The 27,069-nt window shown below is 38.9% G+C and overlaps 1 protein-coding gene across 6 annotated transcripts in view; it reads left to right on the top strand.

Annotated features, from left to right (window-relative positions):
* The window catches only part of COL11A1 (collagen type XI alpha 1 chain), a 177,148-nt gene extending 150,350 nt beyond the window's left edge, over positions 1-26,798 (top strand). For all 6 annotated transcript variants that reach the window (XM_069967525.1, XM_069967526.1, XM_069967523.1 and 3 more), the window contains 21 exons: positions 95-148; positions 269-322; positions 410-463; positions 9,716-9,769; positions 11,993-12,100; positions 12,188-12,241; positions 12,484-12,537; positions 12,926-12,979; positions 13,276-13,329; positions 13,454-13,561; positions 13,703-13,756; positions 14,622-14,675; positions 15,055-15,162; positions 15,302-15,355; positions 16,656-16,691; positions 17,934-17,987; positions 18,086-18,332; positions 20,152-20,264; positions 20,471-20,539; positions 21,110-21,343; positions 25,066-26,798. In XM_069967525.1, the coding sequence (XP_069823626.1) occupies positions 95-148; positions 269-322; positions 410-463; positions 9,716-9,769; positions 11,993-12,100; positions 12,188-12,241; positions 12,484-12,537; positions 12,926-12,979; positions 13,276-13,329; positions 13,454-13,561; positions 13,703-13,756; positions 14,622-14,675; positions 15,055-15,162; positions 15,302-15,355; positions 16,656-16,691; positions 17,934-17,987; positions 18,086-18,332; positions 20,152-20,264; positions 20,471-20,539; positions 21,110-21,343; positions 25,066-25,212 (1,818 nt within the window). In that variant the 3' untranslated portion in view covers positions 25,213-26,798. The remainder of the gene's footprint in view (positions 1-94; positions 149-268; positions 323-409; positions 464-9,715; positions 9,770-11,992; positions 12,101-12,187; positions 12,242-12,483; positions 12,538-12,925; positions 12,980-13,275; positions 13,330-13,453; positions 13,562-13,702; positions 13,757-14,621; positions 14,676-15,054; positions 15,163-15,301; positions 15,356-16,655; positions 16,692-17,933; positions 17,988-18,085; positions 18,333-20,151; positions 20,265-20,470; positions 20,540-21,109; positions 21,344-25,065) is intronic.
* Positions 26,799-27,069: the final 271 nt, after the last annotated feature.

Genomic DNA, 27,069 nt, shown 5'->3' with positions numbered 1-27,069 from the left:
ACTAAATAAATACCAAACAACTAAAACACTACACAAAAATATCTGAAAAAAAATTTCTTGGTGGAAGCTAATGTTTCTCTATTACCTATTTCAGGGTCTTCCCGGTCCTCCAGGCGAAAAGGGAGAAAATGGTGACGTTGGTCCAATGGTAAGACACCATTATTTGATGTAGATGAGTACAATAAATTTTGCTTTTCTTTATAGACATTGTGATTATATTGTTAGTTCTGGATGTACCATATATTAACTCTCTGATTCTGTTGAACAGGGTCCACCCGGTCCCCCTGGTCCCAGAGGTCCTCAAGGTCCTAATGGTGCAGATGTAAGTAGTTGGCACGGAATTAAATTCTAATTTTTTTTCCCCCTTTTTATTTATTATCAATTTATATGTTTTTTTATCTTCTTGCAGGGTCCACAAGGTCCACCTGGGTCTATTGGCTCTCCTGGCGGTGTTGGTGAGAAGGTAGGCCAAAGAAACTTTCTTTCTTCCTCTTTGTAAGAGAAGCTCTTTAAAACCTTAACATCAGCCATATGGGTATATACTTTGGCTGACATTAAGGGGTGAAGTGAGCGGACTCTGGAGCTGAGCCCACTCCATACACAGCTATGGGCAGCAAACACCTCATGCTAATGACTGACATCAGCTATCCCGCTGGTGTCAGTCATTTAACTATTTCAATGTCACAATGTCAAATTATCGGAGAACTGAAATGGCTAAATGAAAAGTGCTGCGATGTCTAATCAACACCCCTGCAACATGATTGCGGGGTGCTGGTCGGTTACTTCAGCAGTCAGAGGTCTATACATATCTTCCTTCATTGCTGAGGAGTTTCTGCCAATAGAGTCTGGCTCAGCAGACTCTATTAGCAGAGCACCAATCTCACTGATCTATGCAGTGCTATTGTTTGTGTTATGCTAGTGGTTGTGATGTGTATTGCAGGTTGTTAAAGGTTTTGTAGGTATGTTGCAATGATGTATTGGCTTTGTCCTTAAAGGGGTACTCCGGTGGAAGAAATTTTTTTTTTTTTTTAATCAACCAATGTCAGAAAGTTATACAAATTTGTAAGTTGCTTCTATTAAAAAATCTCAGCCCTACCAGTATCTATCAGCTGATGTATGTCCTGCAGGAAGTGGTGTATTCTCTCCAGTCTGACACAGTGATCTCTGCTGCCACCTCTGTTCATGTCAGGAACTGTCCAGAGCAGGAGAGGTTTTCTATGGAGATTTTCTGCTGCTCTGGACAGTTCCTGACATGGACATAGGTGGCACTGTCTCACACTGGAGAGTATACACCACTTCCTGCAGGACATACAGCAGCTGATACGTACTGGTAGGATTTAGTTTTTTGATTAGAAATCATTTAGAAACCTGTATAACTTTTTGGCACCATTTAATTTGAAAATATTTTCACTGGGATACTCCTTAAACTAAATCCAAGGAAAGGTAAGCATGGACACATCTATACCTGTCCCAGTGGTACAATGCCAAAACATTTCTGAAAAATTATAACTAAAACATAAGGAAATATGCAAATAATTCAGCTTTTAAAAAAATATTAATATTATCACAGGACTGCAGTATAAAAAAGAAATCAGATTTTTATGCTTCTCCGTACCTCGTGATATGGGAACATTGTGTCTCCGGAGCTTTTACCCACTCCTCTAGAGTTCCCATACATTAAAAGGCTTCTGCCTGCAGTGTTTGCATACAGACTTATTGTATAATAATAGCTGTCATCTTAAATCAGACAAATGCAGACTTGTATTCCTGAGGAAGTGCGCTCTCCTATCAGCCAGACGCTCTGCGGGTTTATCATCTCCAAGTAGAAATATTTTTATGGATTGTTTTTGTGTAGACGAAAATCGAACTAGCGATGGAATCTTTTTTTTTTTTTTTTTACATCTTCCGTGCAGCCTTTGTAATCTCAGAAGCATTACAATGCCTGTTCACGTCAGATCCACAAACATTGAGCTATCGGGACAGCATCGAGCCCCTTTGTTATTGCACTAAATGATCGGTACATTTCGTATCGCTAGAATCTTATTACTTGTCCTGGTTCTCTACATACTGATATACATTTGTGTTAACCCATGAATGAAAAGACTTCGGCTTCAGCTTTTACTATATTAGTCGTCTGTGACACTAAACATGTCAGACAGCTAAGTCGGCTACACGGCGGCTTGTTTAAGGGATTCTATTATCTTCAAATATCAAGACTGAGCGTAGGCTATCGGGAAACATACATATTACAGAGATGTCTATTATTAAGGTATAACTCTTCCTTATGCTCCTGGATATTGGCCCTGTCTGAACAGAGACAGACTTCAATGTATGACATGATAATTACTTTATTCAGGGTAAGGGTATATGCACACTGAGTAAATGTGGAGGATAACTCTGCGAGGATTCCGTCATCCCCCACGCTCACACTTAAAGTTCCACCCGTTACATAGGATTCAGGCGGCTCAGGCAGATTGCAGTGTCCGCCCAAAGAATTGACATGTCAATTCTTTGGGCAGACAGCAGAATCCGCCTGACCATAGAATGGAGTCTATGGGACGGCTGGAGAGCCAAGCAAGGAGCGCGTAGGGACTAGCGGCAGAATCCTGGCGGAGGTATCTGCCACATTTGCTCAGCGTGCATATACCCATACCCCAAAAACCAACCAAATAGATAACCATGCCAACCAAAGCAGAAGCGTAGACAATAAAAAGTTTCTTCCTTGGACTGATACACTACCAGACTATTTACAATAGGGCTACAAAGCCAACTTGGCTGCGACACATGTTTCATGGCCAAAGATTGCAATATTACTCAGCCCGTATCATCAATAAGTGGCCACAACCCATTGGAAATAGATTTCTGGTGACTGGGTATAAGTGAATTGGATTTGGTAAAAAAAAAAAAATTCTATTTTTTTTTTTGGTTTTGTTAGAATCCAAACTTTTTGTGATTAATTTTGGATTCATTTCTCACCTGTTCCTGTACACAATGTCATCTAGAGGTGAGCGGCAATGTCGGAAGCTCTGCACCTGGTCCAGCCACTCCCAGCACAGCACAGGAGCAGGGACTCCTATCTTTGATAGGAGTCCCTGTTCCTGTAGATTATTTACATGGACAATCACAGAACACCTGATTTAAAAACAAATATGACAGTTATATTTCTTCATCTCTACTAGTGACGATCGAGTCATAATAACTTTCCTGTTGTGACATGACCCTTGTTTCATTGAAGCTGCTCTTTGGCTGCATAGCTTAATCGGTGTCCATTGGTTGTTTATCTCACGATCATCCTAATCCAAAGTGCAATACCAGACGTAGCTAAACATGAGCAAATAAATTTAGAACTTATAAAATTAATTAAAAATGTTTTTTATAATAATAATAATAATAATAATAATAATAATAATAATAATAATAAAAAAGGAGTATTAATAAATAATAGTAATTAATAGTTATAGTAATAAATAATGAATTTGAGCATTAATAAATAAATGATAATAAAAATAAATAGCAACCTCTATCAAAGACGGGAGTCCCTGCTCCTGCATTTATGAAGCAGTGTGGTTAATGGTGCCTACCCAGTGACTGAGTTGTGCCCCTGGGGTAATGCAGGGATAATATATGTAATACTACTCACATTCCTTGCACCAGGAACCCTGTAAGTGGCAGTAAGGCATACAGTGTAGACCGGCTCAAAGGTAATGGGCAATGCTGTATACAATACTGCGTACAATCGCTAGTACTCATGGCCATCAAATCCAAATATAGTCAATGACGGATTTGGTAGGCCGGTCTTAAATTAGGCCCCACCCCCTTTCCCTGGCCGAATTCAATAAGAGTCTCACAATCCTGCATCGGGCATACCATGGATCATGATTTAAGCAGGATACATATTAAATGAGGCACAGGAGGCGGCCACTCCTCCCCGCAGTGCCACTCCCTGCCCGCCCATCAGGCAAGTGGGGAAACGGGAGGAGTATGCCAGGGAGAAGAGGCGAATCTGCACCTTCTTCCTGGCGCACATGTCTTCCGGATTTTTCATAAACCCTCCCATAAGTCTATTTAGCCCATCAGCGGCAGCTGGACAAAGATTGTGGTCAGCCGGAAACATCTAAAGAGCCATTGAGATCTGTCAAGGTCTAAACACTGTGTAAACCCGGAGCCATCAAAACATTTTATATACCTGTCTGACATGTCAGAAGTTTTCTAAATGACAGATACTTATTACCTGTAGGTGTGGAGCTGTTTCTGGAAGAAAGCCGCCATGTTTTTTTCTGTTTATAAGTAATAAAAAGAAGTAAAACTACTATATAAATCTGGTAACAATATAAAATGAAGTGGCCAGTGCAGCTACTAAGTAATAGGTGAAATTATCGTCCATGTCCTATGCAAATAATGGAGAATAATTATGGCTTAATTGTTAATTAAATAGCGTAGATGGTTCCGTGTAAATGATAGCGACAATGAGGTTAATATATACAGTAAATGAGCCTAGGTAATTGGTTGTTTGCTAAACAGTGCATGCATGCCAGTATACTAGATGTGCCTTTACCAGTCCAGGACAAGTCCTAATAGAACATAGACCCAAAGATGAATGCATAATATATTACAGATATTCAAAAAGTTTCAGTACAGCAGAAATATTAGACTTCAACAACTACGTTATCATTTAAAAGTAACCTAGTTTGCCATCTATGCTATGACATTTGTATAAAAGCAAACTTGCAGCAGGGACATATGCAAGGGAGAACGCCTGCTGTATGCCCCACTTGGCCTACGCCTTGACTTCCCACTTCTCTATACACATGTATACTCAACGTAGCTGAGTATACATCTTACTAATGAGTAGTGTTGAGCTGATCTGTCAAAATGTTTGAGTTTGGCAACTGGAACGCTCGGCATTTGATTACTGGTGGCTGCAGAAATTGGATGCTGCCCTAGGGCTTCCAGTAAAGCATGGCTACAACCTATGGTCATGTCAATGTTTTACCGGCAGCGCTAGGGAGGCATCCAATTTCTGCAGCCACCAGTAATCAAAGGCTGAGCGTTCCAGTTGCCAAACTCGAGCATTTTGACAGATCAGCTCAACACTACTAATAAGCAGAGGGGAGAAATCTGCAGCTGGACACCTCCAGTGGTGGCATATCTTCCCTATGGCCATAGTGACTGCCAGTTTCTTCTCTCCCTCCCACGTCATAAAAAGAGTGGATCTCCTAAAAGTAGTTCTGGGTCCAATTCACTTGACTAGGACAGCAGAGCAGGGACTTCTATTAAAGGCAGGAGTCCCTGCTCCTGCACAGCACACTGAACAGCTGTCCACCATCTCTTGTCCTGGCGCAGAGCATCTTACCCACCAAATGTATTAGAGAGGATAGGGAGCAAAGCATTCAGCATTCCTGCTTACCCCTGGAACATTCAGCATAAAGGTGCAGGGACTTCTGTCATTTAAAGGAATCCCTGCTTCTGTACATACTTTCTATGGCAGTCTATACTATCAGCATAAAACACCATGGTAAGTATATACAGGAGAAGAGATCCTTGTCAAAAGCAGAAGCCCAAACCCACAGAACGTATTGAGTGCAAATAGTAATGCATACAGCATTGCCACTTGCTTCCTGACTGTTCGTTGTACAGGAGTAGGGACTCCTGCTTTTGAAAATCTTTGGAACCAGAAGAATCTATTAAAATGCACTTTTCTGGGTATTTCTTCAAAAAAGTTATAAAGTGGTGCCTTGGATTAGGAGTATAATTGGTTCCGGGGCCGCGCTTGTAATCCAAATCCACTCTTAAATAAAAAAAAATTCCCATAAGAAATCATAGAAATGCAAACAATTGGTTCCACACCCCAAAAATAATTTATTATTCTCAATAACATGTAGAACAGATGAAACAAACATTTAGAAACAGCAGAATATGTGATATTATAAGTTACTGTACAGTAATGGAGAGGATGGGAAACACAAGGGCGGACAGAGACTGCAGGGAGCATGAAGGAATGAGCAGGGCAGATGTGGGCACATACATGCAGCGCTCTCTGTCCGGGGAGAGAGGGGTTACAGCTATGGAGAGATTACCTCCACGGTCCTGTCCCCTGATGCAAGCCCCAGCCTGAAGTGGATCTGCTATGATTTGGAAGGTGAGGGAGACTTCCTGGGTCAGAATACAGGGCTGTAGACCCCGCTATGCAGACCATACCCCTCCTCCACTTGCGCTCCCACCCAGTACAGGGAGCCCTTAAACCAAAGCAATGCTCTCAAACCAAGTCACAATTTTGAAAAACTATGAGCTCTTAAACCAAAACGCTCTTAAACCAAGTTACTCTTAAACCAAGGTACCACTGTATGTCCTGCAGGAAGTTCTGTTTTCTTTTCAGTCTGACACAGCGCTGTATTCTGACATCTCTGTCCATGTCAGGAACTGTAGCAGGAACAGAGCAGTAGCAAATCCCCATAGAAAACCTTTCCTGCTTTGGACAGTTCCTTACATGGACAGAGGTGGCAGAAGAGAGCACTGGAAAGAGGTCAGAGGTCAGACTGGAAAGAATACACCATTTCCTGCAGGACATACATCAGCTGATAATTACTGGAAGACTTGAGATATTTAAAGAGGAGTAAATTACAAATCAGGTTTGTGTTCAGTTCCCTTTTAAGCTCCCCATAATATTATGAGCCCGTAATGACACCTTATTTTTATCTGCTCTCTTAACCACGACTTTTGGAGAGCGCCGTTGGAGCAATGGCCAAGGTGCTCTGTCTGGTGTTAGTATTAAGTACCCCGCCTGAGTAACCTTGAATTGACATTAACCGACCTTGCGCTCTTCATAATTTTCAATATTCAGAAAATATTCAGAAAACGTTTCATTCTAAAATAGAGTTACGAGAGGGTCTCGGAACGGTAAACCACTTAAAGTTATTCATTGTGTGTGGGCTCCGCTAATGTATTCCGAGCCGTTGTTGACACCTGTGAAGGAATTGTGTTATTTCCATATTTATTATAGGCCATACATCACTGTTTCTATTTCAGTGAATACTGAAAATAGCAACAAGGCCGTGTAGTCGGCGTGTCTGAGAGGCGCTCTTTTGCATACAAAAACCCTGCAGAGGCATCACTCACAATATAGAATATTTATTATATCAGCAAAATGAAATGCTTTTACCTCCTCTCCATCACTCAGATGTCAGCAGCCATGTCTATGGCACGGAAGTGGCGCTCCTTACCTAGCGTCAGCAAATAGATCGCCATTCATTTACCGTATTCGCAAGAAAAACTCATTTCCCTTTCGGCAGGCTATAATGGGTTTACATTGAACTTATAGTCATCTGGCACCAGAAGTATCTATTAAGATAGCACTTTTCTAGGTTTTTCTATGTCTCTGCTAGATGCAATGGTTGTCACTCTGTGATCCAGGGATGTCACTATAGAAGGTGCAGAGGTGGCAATAACACTGGAGCCCAGGAGTCTGTTAAGGTCTAAAGGGTCCCTCTGCACCTATGGTGAGACCAGTACTATAGTGTAAGGGCCCCATTCCACCGGACAATTATCGTTCAGATTATCGTTAAATCGTTCGAATCTGAACGATAATGGTTCGATTGAATAGCAGTTAACGACTAACGACCGAATAAGAAATCGTTGATCGTTTAATAAGACCTGGACCTATCTTTATCGTTGCTCGTTCGCAAATCGTTCGCATTGAATAAGAAGTCGTTCGGTCGTTCGCAATAGTGACGAACGCAATAGCGACGACAAGACGACCGCAAGAACGATCGTAAGTAACGATTATTTTTCCATGTAAATGGGTGAATGATTTCAGGTCTTTCATAATAGCGGTCGTTTGGATCGTTTATCGTTAACGATTATGTGAACAATAATCGTCCCGTGGAATAGGGTCCTAAGGATGTCACACACACAGTAAAATAATACCAAAATACGGCTGTAATTTTCTGTGAAAAAAAAGTGGACAGGTAAAAAAGCAAAAACAACAACAACAACAAAAAAGCCATATTTTGCAAAAAAAAAAAAGGTAATAGATGAGCATGTTCATTATTTTGATGATTGTAATCTAATACGGACGTTATTCTGTACAGTGTGTGCTGGCTAATTTTTTACTTTAAAGAAGCACATTACTACACTAAAAATACAGGGATGGGCTGGGCCCGCTGGAATATGACCCTCACATACAGAGCAGCTATTTATTATTATTATCGTTGTTATTATTATTATTATTATTATTTAGATAATAATACCAATGTAAAAAAAATAATCACATTATGTATAGGGGTACTCTGGGGAAAATCTTTTTTGTTATCAACTGATGTCAGAAAGTTATATAGATTTGTAATTTACTTCTATTGAAAAATCTCGTCTTCCAGTATTTATCAGCTGCTATATGTCCTGCAGGAAGTGATGTATTCTTTCCAGTCTGACACACTTCTCTCTTCTGCCACCTCTGTCCATGTCAGGAACTGTCCAGAGCAGCAGCAAATCCCCATAGAAAAATTATTCATAGCATATGATAATAATAATAATAATAATAATAATAATAATAATAATAATAATAATAAAAACAATACTTAAGGTAAGATCCACACACTCACATTTTTACAATTCATGACTATGCAGTCTTATTAATTTTAGTCAAATATATATCATACCGAGCCTTGCAATATAATAATTTAATAATGTATGCCAGTCTATGAAAGAATTTCCTATACTGTGTGGTCAGTGTATAGATTATTCTTTGAACATCTGGCCACAAACACCACTGGTTGACTTCCAAATCCCCATCTGGGCCTTACGGAGTTCGTAACATTTTAATGCTAAATTGCTATTTCTGGTTATATTTATCAGTCCAGTGAGCTAGAAAAATAATGGCATGAGGCTTAATGTGTGCTCTGGATTTCAAGCCTAAATCTCCCTGCAGAGCTGTGTAAAATGTTTGTTCTTAAAATGAACATTTCATGTTTTGCATATATTTGAATGACGGCGTATGCTTCTCCATGAGCCGTGTTCACGCCGTGATGATGTTCTGCCGAAGGTGAAATAAGGGGCAACCCTTGACTTTTCCTTAAGTTTTTTATAAAAAGACAAAGTTAGTTCATACTCTTTAGAGTCGTAAAATGACAGATAAATTTAAGTTTCTCCAATTTAATAAATGAAAAATATTGTTGTTAGATTAAAAACACCAAAGGGTTCAATCAATCTGCGACTGAAAAAAAGTGCAAGCATGGAATATAGAAACCGGACATACCGGATTAAGATTTATTTGTCAAGCATCATTGTTAGACTCACACTGTTCTTTGTTTGTTTTTGGGCCGTTCAACTGCCGTCTTTTTGGACATCCGTCATTTTGAGGTCAAATAACGTCTGCTGTTTTGCAATGACGTCCATAATTTTAAAATAACGGACATTATTTGGCCTCCAAATAATGACGGACATCCAAAAAGACGTCTATCAATTGGCCAAAAAACACCTTACTTTTTACGAAAGGAAACGGCACCTCTGCAAATCTGGAAAAATATAAGGAGGAGTAATCATTTTAAACCATTCCAACTTATTTAACTTCCTTCCTCTTATCACCTTCCTCTTCTTTGTTGATCAAGAGAAAATACGGATGCAATACTGATGAATCTTTTTGTGGATATCATATATGGTTGTACAAAACTATTGAATGTGTGAATGAACATCTATGTTTTTTTTATTTTTTTTATTTTAGGGTGAACCCGGTGAAGCTGGAAACCCAGGACCACCTGGAGAAGCTGGCGTTGGCGTAAGTTCTTCTGCAATATAGCTCCTCTATAGTTTTATCCCTAAATTCAGGAATTGATTGATATGTGTATGGTTAAATGTCTATTGGTAGAATGTCAGCGCCTGTGGCAGATGTTTCTCAGTTTGTTCCGTGGCCGACAACAGTAGAACCAGCATGTTGCATAAGACCCTCAATACTTTAGGGACTAAATTGCTGCCAAAAATCTACATGAATAGCAAGTTTTCCTCATTTCCATTGTAAAAGTAACTGGGGGCTAACTCACTTATTAGGACTGGAGTGAATGTATTAGATGTATGCTTCCTAAATAAAGGTAATGCATCTTCTTAGGTCTAACAAAAATTAAAAGGGAATTAACAGGCAGAGATCTGTGCTAACTGGAGCACAACTGGAGCATGCTCAAGTTCAAACGTTCGGGATTTGAATACCGGTGGCTGACCCTATGGATTCTGGAAAACATGAATACAGTCATAAACCATAGGCGGTATCCATGTTTTTCAGGACTCCCAAGAGCTTCATCCAACTTCTTCAGCCACCGGTAATCAAATGCCGAATGATCAAATGCGCTCATCTCTAATCTTGAGACATTTGTTAGAAATGTGACAGCCACGTCTCTGCTTAAACCAACCACTATTCTCACCAGTTTTCAAAAGTGAAAGGGAAAAGTCAAAAACTAATTATCAATCGGTAACCTTTCACAAGACAAACCATTATTATAATGAATCGTAATTGATAAGAATGTGGACAACCCATATAATGCACTGCTGTTGACTAGTCTTTATCCACATACAACCCCAAACCATTAAAGTGGTTATCCCAAGGATTTATTGATCCAGGGATTATTTTAATTGCCATTGGAGTCGGGAAGGAATGTTCTCCCTGTGATGGGGCAATTGTCATCTGACTCATAAGGGTTTTTGGATCAGCGCAGTAGGGTTTCTCTAGGTAGAACCTGATGGACTCTTGTCTACTTTCAATCTTATTAACTAGGTTACTATAATTAAAGCTTATTGCCAGTCACAAAATAGGTGATAAGTGTATCTCAGTTGAGCGTAGTAGCAGTTGAGCATGAACGCTATCGTTACAATGAAACTTAATGCTGCCAGAGATAGCCGAACTCTGTACTTCATTATCTTTTTTAGTCTTGTAGACTTGAGTGTGCATGCTCAATGGATGCTCCATTCAAACAGTAAGGATATAGGACCCCATCACCACGACCAGTTGCACCCACCAATCATCACTTAACACCCACAGTATATTATGTAAAAACTTCATGAATGCATAATATCCGCAAGGATTTAAAATATATGCAAATATATGCAAAGTTTTGAATTCATTGTAAATCTTTTAAAGATATATATATATATATATATATATATATATATATATATATATATATATATCTTTAAAAGATTTACAATGAATTCAAAACTTTGCATCGGGACAAAGTGATTTTATCTCTTCTTCCCTTAAGGAAATGTGAATCTATTAATAGAATTACAGTAACCTAAAAAGACACGTCTTGTGTTAGACCTCATAAGTACAATTCATTTTTCCTAATGTGACTGTCTAATTTATCGGTATCTTACCATCATGTCTCTTTACTCAAGCATATTGGCTACTTCCCTTTAGCAGTCTGGCAGATTAAGAATTGCATTGCAAGCAAAGAACAGAGCTAAAGAGAAATTAGCCTAGGGAATTGAGGGATGACATAGATTCATTAAATAAAGACCGTACAAGGATTTCAAAGCTTCTGGGTTTTTTTTATAATCTGAACAATAGTAAAAATACGGTTTCAGTCAGTTTATAAAAATTGTTACAAAGGACTTAATCTTCTTATAACCCTACAAAGGCTTTCTGAAATCTAAAGGTCTTTTTACGAGGCCCGATATGGGGCCGTGCAAGGATACAAGGGAGAGACAATCAATGAGATCGGTACTCGTTTGCAGTGCAAGGCATGGTTAATCACAAGGCCTGGCCACTCAAACAGTCGCTCATTGGTATCATCCAAACAACCCTTGTTTACAATGGAAGATGAGTGACCAATAGCAATAGATTTTTCTGCTGCACAAAAGATGTAATCAGCAAATGATCACTTTTACGTGGGACGATTATCGGCTAAAGGACATTTCTAGCAAAGCTCTTTACCGATAATTGGCCTATGTAAAATGGGCTTTATACTATATATTCAGCCATCCATATGTATGTATTTACATGTATCTGTAGGGCCCTAAAGGTGAGAGAGGAGAAAAGGGAGAAGCTGGACCTCCAGGAGCTGCAGGACCTGCTGGCCCCAAAGGTCCACCAGGAGATGACGGTCCCAAAGGAAATCCCGTAAGAGAACCATTCCATTTTTACTATTTTCATGTTTTGAATAGATATGATACTCACAATGTCTACTCTCGCTTCCAAAATATTTAGGGTCCCGTTGGCTTCCCTGGAGATCCTGGCCCTCCCGGAGAACCTGGTCCAAGTGTAAGTATCATAAGTTTGATCTCCATTTTTCAGCTGAAAGGTTTGCAGCCAAAAATACTGCTCAATACGTATGTAAACACTGATATAAACATCATGGGGCAAGATGTGCCCCGATATATATATATATATATATATATATATATATATATATATATATATATATATGCAGGATGCCAAATAGGAACGATATTACAATGTTCTCTAAACTTTCTGTATAACTTTTCTTTAATGTTCTCTAAAAGGGTCAAGATGGAGGACCTGGTGACAAAGGTGAAGACGGTGAACCAGGCCAGCCCGTAAGTATTATATTCCTATTTTGCTTTTCTAAATTTCATTATAACTGTGCCCTTCCTATCCGGATGATACTCTGTTGGGTGTTGTCTATGCTATATGTGTCTAAATGTGGGAACATAATGGTTTTAATTTGAATTATTGGAATACATATATAGATTGCAGCCTGTTAAGGGTTTAGCCAACATGTCATCATATTGTATTCAATTTTTATCAAAAGAAATTGAAGTCTTCTAAGCAATTGGTTAAGGGTAGTCGTTAAGGGTGGACTCATCTATATTTTGTTCATCCATTCTATAAATCTTTAATTTATGACATATTCTTCTAGATGTATATATCTACTTGATATTAACCCTACATTGGTGGATAACCATTGCTTTGCTATCATTACAGGGACCTCCTGGGCCATCCGGAGAAGCAGGACCACCAGGTCCACCTGGCAAGAGGGTGAGTTTAGTATCTCGGAATGTGCCCATGACCTTTGACTGAGATCTAAACAATCATGGCTAAGGCAGCACTCTGAGATGGATGATTATGGTTGGGTATAATAGAATTTTTATTTCACTATGTGTTGAGTAAGTAACAAATACAGGAAGACAACAATTGTCGGCAATAAAGTTAGTTATCTACAAATTTAAACATATACATAAAACAATATCCCTTTAGGGAACCTTGTGTGGTCATAGTCCGTAGCCTAAAATGGCCATAATTTTCCTCTAAATCCCATTATATCTTTATCCCAGGGACCTCCTGGAGCTGCTGGTGCAGAAGGCAGACAAGGAGAGAAAGGTGCAAAGGTGAGAACAACGTACATTGAGCAATACTCCATCTTTTTATTCCTTAAGAACAGAACAAGCATAGAGTTTCTTATATAATATATATAATATAAAATTATATAATATATAAAATTGTTTCCCCAAGGGTGAAGCTGGTGCTGAAGGACCTCCAGGAAAGACAGGGCCAGTAGGACCCCAGGGAACAGCAGGAAAACCAGGTCCTGAAGGTCTGAGAGGAATTCCAGGGCCTGTGGTGAGTTAACCACCATATAAACCATATCGGTCCCATTGTTTTATTATACATAGTAAGATAATCTAATGATTTTCATATTCTTAAATATTTTATATTAGGCTTTTACTTTATTGGTGTATTTATTTGTCTATTTTTGTTTAGGGAGAACAAGGTCTTCCCGGTGCTCCAGGACAGGACGGACCTCCAGGTCCAATGGTAAGTAAACAAAATAAGTTCTTACTGATGACCCATAGTAAAGATATAGTGCATGAAGATTTCCATGATTTTCCTGTCTGAAAGCATTTAGTTAGAGACATTTAGTTCAGTTACATTATAGTTAGTTGACCTGGTCATCTTTTACATTATATAATTTTTCATTTCACTATCTGTATTGTTATAAAACAATCATGCAGTTTTCATTCTGGCCACTAAGCCTAACAATGAGCTGAGAATTCCTGTATAGAAAACCCTTCAGTAATCTCCTCTTTATCATCACAGGCAAGATCACAGTGAAATGATGCACTAATAAATAAGTAGCAGAAGTAACGGTCACAGCTTGCCTCCTACCGCTGACCATGAACTATGTACAGGTCCCAGAGCATGCCCACAACACTCTTCCATAGTAGTCAATGAGTCATCTTCAGACTACACATTCCTATGGTCCATGTGGCTGCTATGGAGTATCTTAAGATGGCAGCTTCAATACTCATGTTATATATATACATACATACATATATATACACATATATATATTTAAATATCTATATAAAAAAACAACAGATTAAAATATTTATAAGTTTATCTAATTATATTAGAAAAAGAAACATAGGAAACCAATTCTCTTTAATGTAGGTTTTTAGGAGATGTATTTAACATTGTCACAAGACTATTTCTTTAAGGATCTGTTATTTGTTAAATATTCAATGCAAATTGTATTTATTTATTTGAATTTAATTTATTGAATTATCTATATTTATATTTTAAATACTAAAATAATTACTTTCATTGTTCAGTCAGTTTACTTCATAGTTTCTTCTCTGCGTTCTGAGCAGATGTTACAGTGTTTACTTGTTTTATTCAGGGTCCCCCAGGACTTCCTGGTCTGAAAGGTGATCCTGGTACAAAGGGTGAAAAGGTAAGTTATTTTCCATGTATTATCAATTCCCTACTGTCTCAATTTGTGGACTTGAATTTCTGAATTTCTAACTGTATAATATAACTGAGAAATTTTAACAGTTAGTAAAATAATTGCATCTACAGTAAATCCCCTAACTGATAAAGATACAAGCGGTTTCTAGGACTTTTTTATTTTATTTTATTTTTAACAATGGCCTCTCGTTAAGATAGGTCATCAATATCTCAATATACGGCTTCATGCATTGTGTAGTGGTCATGCTGGGTAACTACATCTGTGTAGTATACCGTTAATATTTTTTTGGTGATGGAATTATTTTAATGGCTATGTGATGGATTTTATTTGTACTTACTCTTTTCTTATATTCCTTTAATTCTAGGGACATCCTGGTTTGATTGGTCTTATTGGTCCACCTGGAGAGCAAGGCGAGAAGGGAGACAGAGGACTTCCAGGTCCACAGGGAGCTCCTGGAGGCAAGGGTGACTCAGTATGTCCACACTATTATACATTTATTTTTCTAACTTTTAAGAGTTTTAACGTTTATCAATGTTCATAATTTAGTCTAGACGTTATTCCAACTCAAAATCCTATCTCTAATAATTAATAATACATCTTTTAACCCCCAGGGTATCTCAGGTGCTTCTGGCCCCAATGGTCCTCCTGGCTCTCCTGGCTTGCCTGTAAGTATGCAGAAAAACATCTATAAGAACAGCCAAATAAATATAATATTTATAAATGTCCATCTGGCTGATGATTATCTCTGTCGACCCCCAAACACATGCACTCTCAACTCAAGCATGCATGTATTCTTAATGGGGAGAAGTTAAGAAAGCTGCTGCATACATCTGTGGGTGGTGACATTTTTTTGTTGGAATCCAACAGTTTGATCCTTGTTTCTCTTGACAACTGCTGTTAGGAGAAAGTCTGGAAACCTCCATAAATATTCAATGGTTGGCTGGTCCTGCAGAAATCTGTGAATCTGGCCAGTTTATTTGCATGATCCCCATTAAATTCTATTGTTACCTCTAGTTTATAAGTAGCAGGCCTATTTTTCACCTGCTCAGTTGGCCCAAATTCCATTGTACCACTAAGGATTTTGTTTAAAAAAGTTTTTTTTTTAACATCACCTGCTTGGTGCCGGCATGGAGATCCCGGTGGCAAGGTCCATCTTTTTTAATTGCCACCCGGTTCCTGCCATATGCACCAGCTTCTATGTATGCAAATTGGGCTGCCTTTTGCACTAGAGGAGGGCTCGGAACTTTCAGTGTACTGAAATTCCCTCCATTCGGTGAAGTACTTCCTTCCTAATCAAGTCTGGCTATGTCACCAAGGGTAGGAGATATCGGTACACTAAGGGCGCCGGTCCCACCTCCAGTTCATAAAGCGGCCCGATTTGCATATGAAAAAAACAAAGCAGATGACAGATACCAGGAGGCAATTGGAAAAATGGATTAGCCCATTGTAATTTTAATGGGCTAACCATACACTATATATTTTTTTTTTTATTTAACCTCTAGGTTATAAATAACGTTAATGAACAGTGTAGATGAGCAAATCGATTCGGCACAGATCAAATTTGTTTCAAATTTCCTTTAAAAAAATTAAATGTTAGAATCTGAAAAAAATTAGCCCATCTCTGGCCCTCACTATTGTGCTAAATACAAGATACATGTAAAAACAAAAACTGAGCCTCGTTGACCTCAAAGGGTTATTCATGACAATTCATTCAGGGCATCTTGAACCCAGGCTAAATTGATTCTAACCAAATTGAATCTGAATCAGACCACAAGTAAATTTTGAGAAATGTGCTCGTCTTTAATTAACTGCTTTAGGATAACTATCCAGACCTGAATAGACTCTATACAGTATAGTCAATAATACATTTTTTTAAAATAATAAATTGATTTGTAAAATTATTTTGAAAATTCTTAACTGTATTGATAGTTATACTAATATTTTTTTTTTCTTATATATTTCTAGGGTCCTCAAGGTCCTAAGGGTTCGAAGGGTTCAACTGTGAGTATTTACACTTCAATTATGTTTTCACTCTGTGTTTTCAAAAGGGTCATTTTGCACAGGCAGATAAATTGCCTATTAGGGAATCGACTGGTGCTCATTCACTTTCATTTTTAGAGTGGCGTAAATGAATGCTTATTCTTGCAATCATTCGGTCAAACCATTCCATCCGTAGACATGTAGTACATTGTTTACTATCTACACAGTAAGATGTGCTGCTGGCAAATGATTGTTTTAATAGTCACATAAAAGATGTGATCAGTCATGTAAGAAAGGTTTGCCCATTTGTCATCTGTTCGCTGGGAAGGAACGAACATTTGTAGGAGTATTTGTTTGGCTGATCATTGGCGTCCGTGTTTGATCCTGATTCCCGTGTCTGATTCTGATCTTGGAATGGCATCTATTGTGTCTGCCTTTTATTTTACACTTTAGTAGAGCTGTACTCGCTGTACTCGCCATTCCACCTGTGACCCCGTGGCAGTGTTGAGGGGACAGCACTTTAGTTTGTTAAAAACTTGCCTAATACTGTTGATGTAGCTGATACCGTCAAGCTTTGACCTGAAGAATCTGCCCCCCCCCCCCCCATGGTTGAAAGAACATTGGTCAGAACTGCAACAAATTGTATAGGGATGCATTTCAGGGTAAATCTGCATGTACCTCATGTGGTTTGCTGCATATCTGTGACTTATTTGCATAAAAAAATTCTGGTCTTGTGTAGAGATGAGCGAACCTTAATCACGCCCAGGTTTGAAGTTGATTACCAGTGGCTGAAGAAGTTGAATGCTGTCTATGGCTGCATCAATGTTTTCCAGGCAGTAATCAAATGCCAAGAGTTCAGGGTCGGAAAAACCCGAGTATGCTTAAGGTTTCCTCACCTCTACTCTTGTCGAAATATACTGATGAGATGTATTCAGTCCACATGCCTAGGGCAGCACAAGCCACGATTACGCTATAGTGGTAATATCCCGTCACAGTATGATGGTGTTATCCATTCATTGTATGGTGGTGTTATCCAGTCACTGTATGGTGGTGTTATCTAGTCACTGTATGGTGGTGTTATACAATCATTGTATGGTGGTGTTATTTAGTCACTGTATAGTGGTGTTATTAAGGCATGGTGGCAATAACTGGTGGGTGTAAATGGGCCTTCACTGGGATGGGGGTGGGGGGCTCTTTTACATTTTAATTTCCCTGGATATATTCAGACTCCATATTCATTTCTTTTTTCACTCTTGCTTTAAGGGTCCTTCAGGTCAGAAGGGAGATTCTGGTGTTCCCGGACCTCCTGGTCCACCGGTAAGAAAACAAATTATTTTATGTTTTTAGTTGTATTAGTGGCCGATTAACTGGCAATATTTGTCTAATTTAAATAATCTTTTTTTTTTTTTACTTAGGGTCCACCTGGAGAAGTCATCCAGCCACTGCCTATCCAGTCATCAAAGAAGACCCGTAGATCCCCAGACACCATGATGTCCGATCTTGGAGACAACATTTTGGATTACGACGGAATGGAGGAGGTCTTCAACTCCCTCAACTCACTGAAACAGGACATTGAACGCATGAAATATCCAGAGGGATCACAGAACAATCCTGCCAGGACATGCAAAGATCTCCAGTTATCTCATCCTGAATTCCCTGATGGTACGAAGGCAGAAATCTATAAAACCACTACTATTTGTCTATATTATTACTTTGTTATAGATCTTTTACATGCAATAATAGAACAATTGCACAGCACGGAGCCTATTCCGTGTTTTCTCAATTTCTAAAAAGGCAATTTTCTAACATTTCCATCATTACACACGAATTCTATCTCTCGCATTGACCAACCAGCCTTTTATTTCATTGAGTGCTAATGAAAACGTGAAGCCTCATAGCTTACATGCATCATCCAGTGATCAGTCTGAATACAGCGCTCGTATTTGAGCCTCTGATTATCCGTCTTCTGTCAGTCTCCTGAGTAATACATCCAGTAATGTGGCCAATTCATCACATGCTATCTGAAAAGCAAGGGCTATTGTTCTGTGATGGACTATAATCTGCCTCCAATCAGCTGGGATGCAATTTATGCCATTCCAAGCCGAGTAACATATCAACCAGGCTAACCTATTTTTCTAATTGTAACCACAACCACCTTTTCATGAAAGCTTGTCAAATGTGGTCTGAAACTGTGTGTTCAACAAGATTTGTATCTCTAGATCAAATAGACATTGCTATTAGAGATGAGCCAACTGATTCAGATTTGGTGATTCTGCTACTCCAAAACTTTTGAGATTAGTTTCAGAAGATTTTCTCAATATGGTGGCCTACACTACTATCCCTGCACATCTTCTGACTTGTCCATCGTGCTATACCACCACTGGGGGAGCCAGTGGCGGATTAGCTTCACCATAGGCCCCGAGCTGTTCACCAAGCCTGGGCCCTCACCCAGACAACTGTTACTATGGCAGCACTAGCGTGGTGTTCATAGTAATGGATAGATAATGTCATGATGCCCTGATTTGTGCAAAATTGAGGTAAACAAGCAGCAATTGTATGCAAATCATGGCAGAACTGTAGCCAGGGACAATACACCACTAAAACTATAAGTCTGTTTTGGTGGCTATGGGCCCCCCAGAAGCTCAAGGCCCCAGGCTACCACCAAAAATAGACCTTTTATAATCAGCTACTGGGGGGGAGCCCTACCATTCACAGGATAAATTAAAAAAAAAACCTGGAGACCTAGAAGATTTCAAAGGGTCACACACACGCTTTTCGAGACCATCGGCTCCCGATAAATGGATGAAAGCCAAAAGTTCTTTTGGCCTCCATTTGGCTTGTAAATAGTGATGAGCGAATACTGTTCGATCGAATAGATATTCGATCGAACAGTAAGGTATTCGATCTATTGAATATTATCGAATAGTTCGCCAAATATTCGATAAATATTCAATAAGCATTCAAATCTCCCAGCTTCCGGTTTTTACCTCCAAGTGGTCGAATAGATGTTTTTCAATAATTGAATACTTGTTCCCATTGACTTTAATTGGATCGAATATTCGGAAGATATTCGTACAAATATTGAATATTTCACTATTCGCTCATCACTACTTGTAAATGTCAATGGTTCCGGTTAGAATAGCGCACGAGCCCAAGTGAATGTAGCAGCAGGGTCCGTGCTTGGCCATGGCACTATAGGACTTCCAAGCATACTAAGCTTATGTTTGGTAGTCCTATAGAGAATGAATGAAATGGTGGTCAAGAGGGACAATGGATCATAATTCACTATGATTGATAGGGCCCCACCATTACCACTTTTTTAATGTTAGGATAACAAAAAAAAAATTAAGCCTACCACTGACATAAAGTAGCAAAATAAATGTTAAGATTGAATCTTATTGTCAGAGAAAAAGTCTATAAGTTGTTAAAAATATCTTCATGTTTTAGGATTTATAACATACAATCTTCGTCTTACCCTTAGGTGAATACTGGATTGATCCAAACCAGGGATGCTCTGGAGACTCATTCAAAGTCTATTGCAACTTTACTGCTGGAGGGGAAACTTGTATATATGCAGACAAGAAGTCAGAAGGAGTAAGTCAGACTAGGTTAACATTAGAGAATATTCTAGTTTTTCCAGTTCTGGGATAACTGTCCTGTCCTAAAACATCTTCAGTGTCTATGAGATAATAATAAAACATACATATATATTTCTATAAACTAAAAATATAAATGTTCCGAATGATCATTGTAATTTTTTTTTGTAAATCATAGTAAGCCATTGTTCTTATTGCAAACAGGTACGTCTTTCATCATGGCCAAAAGAAAACCCCGGATCTTGGTTCAGTGAATTCAAGAGAGGAAAGCTGGTAGGTCCCTCGGGCTTATAATGAGAGATGCAATATATGACAAATGTATTATAGACTACACCTAGGTTATAATCTACATTTCTTTCCTAGTCTACTGGTTTTTAGCATCTTATGTAATTTGCATAGTTGTGGCTAGTATTGTAGGTTGAGAAGGAATCCAACATTTCTTAAAGGGGTTATCCAGCCTTAGAAAAACATGGTCACTTTTTTTCAAGAGACAGGAGTTGCAAAACCTACACCCAAACTGGAGACAAGAGTCTTGCTGTCTCTGGAAGAAAGTAACCATGTCTTTCCAACGCTGGATAGCCCCTTTAAAGAAACTGCACTGGTATCTACAGAAGTTCTTTCATTCATCGGGCTTTATTTGTCCGGTCTTTTGGTTTTGGGAGACATTCCCATCTGTCATCAGATGACTGCATCCCATAAAGAATCTAATATTGAGTAGTCGATAGTATTGTTATTAAGGAAATACATTTTAATAACATGAACAAACTTGGTTTAAATCACTCTACCTGGTAGACATGGGCCAATGTCTTTCCCACTGACACCATTGTCATTTCTTCTCCGTAGCTTTCCTATGTTGACATTCAGGGCAACTCAATTAACCAAGTACAGATGACCTTCCTGAGACTCCTCAGCGCCTCCGCTCGACAGAACTTCACCTACAGCTGCCATCAGTCAGTCGCCTGGCACGATGCTGTAAATAATAACTATGACAGGGCCCTGAGGTTCTTAGGATCAAACGATGAGGAAATATCTTATGACAACAGCGTCTTTATTAAAGCCCTGCACGACGGATGTGCGGTAAGTAAAGAAATTATACGAAAGTGTGTCACTGGTGAAATGATGCAAGATATTAGGAATATGTACTGTAAACAGGACAGGAATATACAAAGCATCAACATGATTGTAGCCTCTAACATAACCCTACTCTTAATGAGAAGTATGTATATTTAGCCACATCAGACTTCCACTGGATCAAAGGCCCTTTAAATGTTTACCCAGGCACAGTGGCTCATCTGTAGCTGTGCCTAGTATTGAAGCTGAGCTATGTTTTCCTCCTTTTCTTCTTCAAGTCATGGAGGTCCTTGGGATCTTTAAAGGAGAAGTCCGGGCATTTTGAAAATCTGGCAGCCAGCAGGGTTAGGGAGGAATTTGATAACAAGTATAAACTTACCTCTTACCATGCCCCCCGTGGTAAGAGGCAGGACCAGCTGCGGAACCCTTGTCAGTCTCAGAGATCTCCGAGGTGTACTCGTGACGACCCGAAGATGGACTGGCTTCTTAGCTGACTGAGGGCGGAACGCTGCTCCAATCACGGATTGGCTGAGCGGCCAGTTCATCAACAGTCATTTTCCCCCAAGTTGTGATGATGTCACGACTTGGGGGAGAATGTCTGTTCCGGCTGATAAAAATGAGTGTATACTCGTTATGAAATTTCCAGCTGCTGGATTTCCAAAATGGCTGGACTTCTCCTTCAATAGAAGCTGTGTGCTTTTGTAATTTTTTTTTTTTTTACAAAAAAAGACAAAAGAAGAAATTTCTAAATCAAAACTAAAGGAGTTTCTAAAGAAAACTCAAGGAGTGATTAGGTGAAAATATTCTTTTGTGGGGAACCTAGCTGGATCAGTCTATTATTGAGAATGGGGACCTTCCGAATCCTTCCTGATAGCATGTTGTATTTTAGCACTTGCTCATTTGTTCTCCTTGGAAATAAGATTCATTCTTGACTGAGCTGAGAGTGCATGTCTATGGAAGGGTCAGGAAGATTACTGTCAGCTGAATATGCATTTGGTTGACAACTATAAAAGAAGTGTGACAATTCTGTTCTTTGCAAAATTTTGGGTTCCAAATCATGAAAATGACAAATTTTGATGATGTTCAAAATTTCCCACTGGCAAAAACCACAGTAGTGACTACTATAACTTCTCATAGAGAAGAGTCAATTGGTATAACTTAGAGGTGCATTGAATGCCCAGGATTGATATGTATTACAGCTTTGTACAAACACCTGTCAGAAAGGAAGGAAGATTGTATCATATGGACCTTATAGAGAAGATGATATTTCCTGTTCACATTCAGGAAGAATCTCAATGATGCTAAATGAGAATGACAAGTATCTCCCACACAATAAGCTCACCTCCGTGTTGTGCATTAATACATGTTTTTTTTTTTTTGCTTTTGCTTTCGAAAGACCTTTCTCTTAACTAATTCTGACGTGGTAACAAACATTACACTAAATCCTGTAAAAACTATGTTTTTGTAATTTATTGAGTATTTCCAAAACCAAATGCAATCAGCACTCGACAAAGTCCGTGAATTAACCAGAGTCGGGATAATACTCCTTGTCAGCCAGTGTGTCCTTGCACTGGAAAATGCTCTATTGATAATAATATAAAGGGGGAATAATGTGAAGAGAACACAGCAGGAGCCAGGTTAAGAATAGACCATTATATAAAAAAGAAAAAGAAAAGAAGAAGAATAGACCATTATAACTGCATAGTCTAATGTCATTGGGGATAGGAAGCTTTTTAACGTTCGCGTTCCACTCTTTAGAAATGTCTCTAAAGTTCACTTGGTTGGAATGTTAGCATTTGCATTACATAGAAAATGTATCAAGATAACATGCTTGATAGTATTTTAGAGCAAGAATAGAGGCTAGATGAGGCATTCATTCATTCTTTCCGTAGCAAAGGAAAATATTATGGGAGTATAACAAGAGAACTAGGGTCCGCAATGAATTATTACTAATAGACCCTATATTAATGGAGCTAGAACAGTTATACCCAAAAAAGGTGGTTATAAAATTAATTTCCCCATACCCTATCAGGGAATTCTGACTTAATAGTATGCATTCTTCTTTATCAGCCATAGAGATAAGTAAATCTTTCACAATTTGTTTCCAGTTCAAATTCCAATTTGGATTTGAAGATGCCACAATTGCCCTGTGATTGCTCACGCAACATATCACAATGTTTAGTACTCCAGATTAGAGATGATCGAACAGCGGAAAATCTTAGGTTCTATAGAACTCAAACCTTTCGCATTTGACTCCCGATGCGTTTCTGGTCCATGTTGAAGGAGGAAACAGCCCAGGTACCGCCTGGAATTACAGGATACAGCCTATTACCTAGGCTGAATCCCAGAATTCCAGGCGGTAACCGGGCTCTCTTCTACTTCCCACGGACCGGGAAAGGCATCGGGAATCAAATGCGGAAGGTTTGACAAGGTTAGAGTTCTATAGAACCTAGCATTTTCCGCTGTTTGACCATCTCTACTCCAGATCGGGAAATGTTCTCCATTCTACTAAATAGAGTCCCATACATGACCCCTTCCATGTTCCTTAGTAGGGCATATAAACAAGGGTTGTTCCAATGAAGCAACTACTTTATGGAGTCAAAGATGAAAGTAGTATTTGCCTATCCAGGAATGCTATTTTGATAATTAGAGACTAATTTCCAATTGACCACCTTGGTAGTCAAGAATAACTGGAATACCTATACCTTGGTTATGATTGGTGGGGGTCCAGGTGCTGAGTTCCCCAACTATCACTAAGATAGAGCAGTAGAAGGACTATGTTGAGCATTGTGCCTTGTCTTCTCATCATCTCTCAAGCATGCGGTGTAAGAATTCATAAAGTGTCTCTTCTGTGAATCCATATTCAGTATAACGCTTGGCTCTTTTCTCAGAGCTGATTAGAAATGAAGGGTCACCTGGCTCAGTAAATCCTTCTGCCCCTTCATTTTTGTGATAGATGGCTGTCTTGGCACTTGGATCCGATCAGTCAAAACTATTGTCGCTGTGATGTCATAAGTAGATATGAGTGAACCTGAAGCATGCCCTGGTTCATTCGAACCTGAACACTCTGTATTTTATTAACGGTGGGAGAAAAAGTTGGGTTAAGACCTAGGGAACCCTGGAAAACATGGAATCAACCTATGGCCTATGGCTGTATCAATGTTTTGCAGGCAGCTTTAGGGCTGCATCCAACTACTTCAGCCACCAATATTCAAACTTAGAGCATTCGGGTTCAGACCAGCCTGAGCATGCTCAAGGTCCATTCATCTCTAGTGATGAGTAGGGTTGATCGAACCTTTGGAAATCCTAGGTTTGATCGAACTCAAACATTCACGAACCTGCCGTATTTGATTGTTGATGCCTTCCCGGTCCGTAGGGAAGGAGACTGCCCATGTACCGCCTGGAATTCCGGGACTCAGCCTAGGTAATAGGCTGAATCCCAGAATTCCAGGCGGTCCCTGGGCAGTCTCCTTCCCTACAGACCGGGAAGGCATCAGCAATCAAATACGGCAGGTTCGTGAATGTTCGAGTTCGATCGAACCTAGGATTTCCAGAGGATCGATCAACTAAAATGATGAGTTTAAAAAATATTATAGGAATACTTTAAGGCTTCTGTCTTATAGCAATGGACTAGAAAGTACAGAATAAAAGTGACTGATTATGGCAATGTATGTGAACAGCCTACATCGAAAACTATTGACCACTAATGCTTATTCTTCTCTTCACAGCTGAGAAGCGGATATGAAAAAACAGTCCTTGAAATCAACACGCTGAAGATAGATCAGTTACCTATAGCAGATGTTATGATAAGTGACTTTGGGGATCAGAACCAGAAGTTTGGATTTGAGGTCGGACCGGCCTGCTTCTTAGGTTGAGACTGAAATCCGGACAAGCAGCTTAATAAAAAGTGTAAAAAAAAAAAATCTTCTTTTAAAAAAAAAAAAAAAGCGTCAGGCTTTGGATACCACCAGAGACGTGTTCGCCACATGCAAGTTTTGAATATGGATTGTGCAGAGGGAAAGAAAAACAAAAAACATAGAAAAAGCTCACTGCATATGAGTTACTTAGAGTTTGCCAGGCGCCCTCACCCGGGGCAGAATCACATGACTTAAGCAGTTGCAAAAATATGAAGGACTTAGATGTGATACTATAGAGACAGCTGTGTCCTCCTTTCAAGGGAAACGTTTGGTGCTGAAGAACATCCAAAAAAAAAAAAAACAGGCTTCGTCCATCATAGGTGCTATTCTTGTAAATGGGTTTACCAAATGCTGTATACATGTAGTTACTCTGCATACTTGTTATCAGGCTTGCATGTCCTTTTCCAAAACTTGCATGTGACTCTGGGTCGAGCCATAAAACTAAGAGCAAAATAAAAACCTGAAAAGGTTCCCCACTGTCTAGACCGGATGCAGTGTCTGTACTGTGCAAAAAATACCATGTAATTCCAGTGGACTCCAACCCTTCTTTCTGACTCCAAATAAAATCCCTTTGTATATATTGATGTGGAAGACCTCTCTTATTTGCTGTTGCTAAACGAAAAAAATAAATCTATATATATATATATTTACATTCTCTATATATATAAAGCCTCAGGTTGCCAAACTGGAAGACAGAAATGATAATCTTAAAAAATTTTCACTATTTTTGTGTTGCTTTTTTTTTTTTTTTTTTGCAAAATGAAACCATTTTGGTGCAATATTTGATGGTGCTAATACCTCATTCCAGGATGTTGTGACATGCATGTATATACCTAAAATAACTTTTTTTTTTAATTATTATTTGTGGTCGGGGGAAAAAATGTGTATTAAGAGAACTATTTCTGTATAAGATATTTGTCAATTTTTGTGTGAAGTCATTGGTCAAACGCACGTAAATGTTTTCGATTTAATGTATCATCGCGGTTTGTGCAACTTCTAACACGTAATATTAAAACTGGACCCGAAACAGTCATTTTATGTATTTGTTCAGTGTTTCAAAAAGAAAAAAAAAATTCTAGCCATTGAATACCGTACAGACAGTATATATGTTAATATGTGCTGACTGCTATTTATGTTCTAGCTCTTCCGAGCAGACACAGTCACTACGTTGTTGAACCCATGAATAGCTTTCACATATTTATGTGCACAATTTCGGCAAGGTCATGTGATTCTACCTGGTTGCATAGCAACATAGGAGGGGCTGCTAGTAACGCCAGTTAATTCGACGTCCACTTTTTTTTTTTTTAATTAGTCTTCCAAACTTCTTGTGGTCTTTTCCTCCCATTCTGGTTTTAGCTGGAAAATAAAGATAAAGATTTTCACATTAAAAATAAAATTCTTTTGTAATTATTTTTCATAATATATGTAAGACTTGAAAATTGTGTGTTACTCTTTCATAAATAAACTGTTAAATTAATTGGTCTCAGATCCCACTAGCTCATTTTCCCATGACATTTAATTAACAGGATATAGAATAAACATTTTTTTTTCTTTTGCTGTTTGATTTTTTTTTTTTCTACAAAAATGTTACTGTCACCTCCGAGAAGATATGAAAATGTTATCAATAAATTCAAGTCTTGTTTACGTTAAATGTTCCTTTCCTTTCTGTTTCTCCTTAAGGAGACCTCTGGCTGGGGTAGTGTATCTTACAACCAGGCAGTGCATCCTGGGATAAGGGGTATGCAAATTAGCTGTCAAACTGCCTTTCTAGTGCTTCTTAAGGGAGGTAGCTACTCTGTAAGTCAATGTCTGACC

Source organism: Dendropsophus ebraccatus, chromosome 4, assembly GCF_027789765.1.
Source record: "Dendropsophus ebraccatus isolate aDenEbr1 chromosome 4, aDenEbr1.pat, whole genome shotgun sequence".
Classification (NCBI taxonomy): domain Eukaryota; kingdom Metazoa; phylum Chordata; class Amphibia; order Anura; family Hylidae; genus Dendropsophus; species Dendropsophus ebraccatus.
The sequence above is the reverse complement of the archived record's forward strand: the minus strand, read 5'-3'. Positions and strand labels throughout refer to the sequence as shown.